Source organism: Halyomorpha halys, unplaced genomic scaffold (assembly GCF_000696795.3).
Source record: "Halyomorpha halys isolate HHAL.00 unplaced genomic scaffold, Hhal_1.1 Scaffold464.1, whole genome shotgun sequence".
NCBI lineage: Eukaryota > Metazoa > Arthropoda > Insecta > Hemiptera > Pentatomidae > Halyomorpha > Halyomorpha halys.
In genome coordinates, this window is record NW_027108519.1 from 386,402 (window position 1) to 388,562 (window position 2,161).

The 2,161-nt window shown below is 29.2% G+C and overlaps 1 protein-coding gene across 1 annotated transcript in view; it reads right to left on the reverse strand.

Moving 5' to 3' along the window:
- Nucleotides 1–2,161, reverse strand: part of LOC106683091 (chitinase-like protein EN03) — a gene marked incomplete in the record, with an annotated part of 28,927 nt that overhangs the window by 14,587 nt on the left and 12,179 nt on the right. Inside the window, 1 exon segment of the mRNA XM_067046847.1 lies at nt 175–309. Within this exon segment, the coding sequence (XP_066902948.1) occupies nt 175–309 (135 nt within the window).

Consider the following 2,161-nt stretch of genomic DNA (forward strand, 5'->3'; position numbering starts at 1 on the left):
TGAGGACAAAAGTTTTCCCTCCCCACTAAATCACCATGTTCACCTTGACCGCCCATGCTATGAATAATGACAGTGATTTATAGCTTAGACTTCGTGTTTATTTACTTTTTTCTGGGCTTGAGATAGTGGAATGGCTCTGTTCCTAAAATATGAATATGTTTTTTTATCTCTTACCTTTATCTAAGTCTAATTTTTTGTCAATTGGTTCAATATGATAGTCATCGTTGTCAATGGTGGCGAATCCATAAATCAAGTGAGTGCAAAGACTAGCTCCTACTTTGATATCTTCAACGGTTACTTTTGCTGTACCTGAAACAATAAAAATAAAAAGTTATAATTTTGAAAAAAATAAACTATTTAAATAAGAGTTAAAAAGCATTCAGCGATTTCCGATTGAGTAAAAAGGGAATCAAATATGAAACAATGCTAATTTGAATTTCGTGTTGGAATTTAATCAACATCGAGTAGTGTGGGAATCAATAAGCAGATAAAAACTGAATTTGATACTTCAGCTGATATGTCATCTTATTGTAACATAAAAACTATAATATTCACTGATAATATAGACATTTAGTAGATGCAAGATATTTCTATTGTTCCATCAAACGTGAAACACTTAAATCCTCTAATGCATCTGATCTGTTATCCTGTTTGTCTTCATATCAAATCGGCCTGTTTGTAAAATAGGGGGGGAGAGCGAATGAAAAAAGAAAACTTATTTGACTGTTTTAATTTAAACCTCAGTTTAAATTAGGGACCATGATATAATGAATATATCATTGTCAACACTGTGGTCGTTGTAAGAGTTTAAAAAAATATTTATATGAAAATGATAATATTTTGTTAATTCTTGTGACGACCTGGCAACACTGCGATATTGCAGATTTCAAGCTTCGAAGCGCCAAATAGTTCTAGTACGTGCATTCAGTATTAATATTAATGCTTTTCCGAAAGCAAGTGATGCAAATAACTGATAGTGTTTTGTGTAGTTCCTAGTGCTAATTGTTTATCACGATTATTACATTATTTCATCCAGGTGAGATTAACTTATGTTATAATTTGTAAAACGTTATGTGGATTTCGTATTCATATAAATAAAAATACGTTTTGGTCACTTAATTATTTTTTATGTTTGAGCTAGTTTTGAAGCTCTACGTTTGCATAATTTCAATCGATCAAGGTTCAAAGAAACGATGTTTTCAGTTTTGGAATCGAAGTTCTCTCATTTAATTTTATCATTTATCTTTTTATTTATTATAACAACAGGGCAGTGGTCCCAATATAATAACAGGATGCATATCGAATACAACGAATAACTAAAAGCAGATAAATGCAATTTTAATAAAACCTGTTAAAACATAAGAAATTAATATAATCGATTTAAAATATTTGTATTAGTATACACTTTTTAGTTGGTTTTTAAAAATTATATAATGAATCGAAAAACATAACAGTCGACAAAATTTGCTTTCATTTGAATTGTATTAATAATAGAATAATATTTTATTTTATTTATTTTGGGACAATAGAACACTATAGGCATTTGGATGCCTCAAATTATCAACTGGAATAAAGAGTTTTAAAAGTTTCGGGTTGTTAATGTTATAATTTAGCAATTTCTGTACTAGGTCACTGTTGCTCTGAAAATTTCAAGAGATTCCAAATTTGATCGTTATAACACAACCAGATAATCGACATAGAAGGTGCAATTTAATTTCCTGTTAATTCAGAATTAATTTTTGTTAATCTGGATGTTCGTGATATTTGTCATAATAAATTCAGAAAATGTTGATTTCTAGTTGTTCAGACAAAATTTTTACAATATATCTCAGGAGGTATTAGATGCACAGATGTCTATTAGATACTGTAGACAAATTTACTTTACTTTAAATAATGTTTTTATTTATGTAAAATTTTAAGGATATGGAGCTCCAAGTGAAAAATGAGAGAAAATTGGTGATTTTTAGGGAATGATGGGACATGCATCTTCAATACTTCAATATTTATTTTTTAATGACGTTCACTTTATTCCTGGTATAGTCTAAGTAAAATTTGAACCATTCTCCGAAAGGAAATAACACGGATTTTTTTTGTTATTTAATAGAACTTAAAAATAAATTTTTTGTATCTTCGGAACAGCCGCTATTTTGGCAGGTAGCAT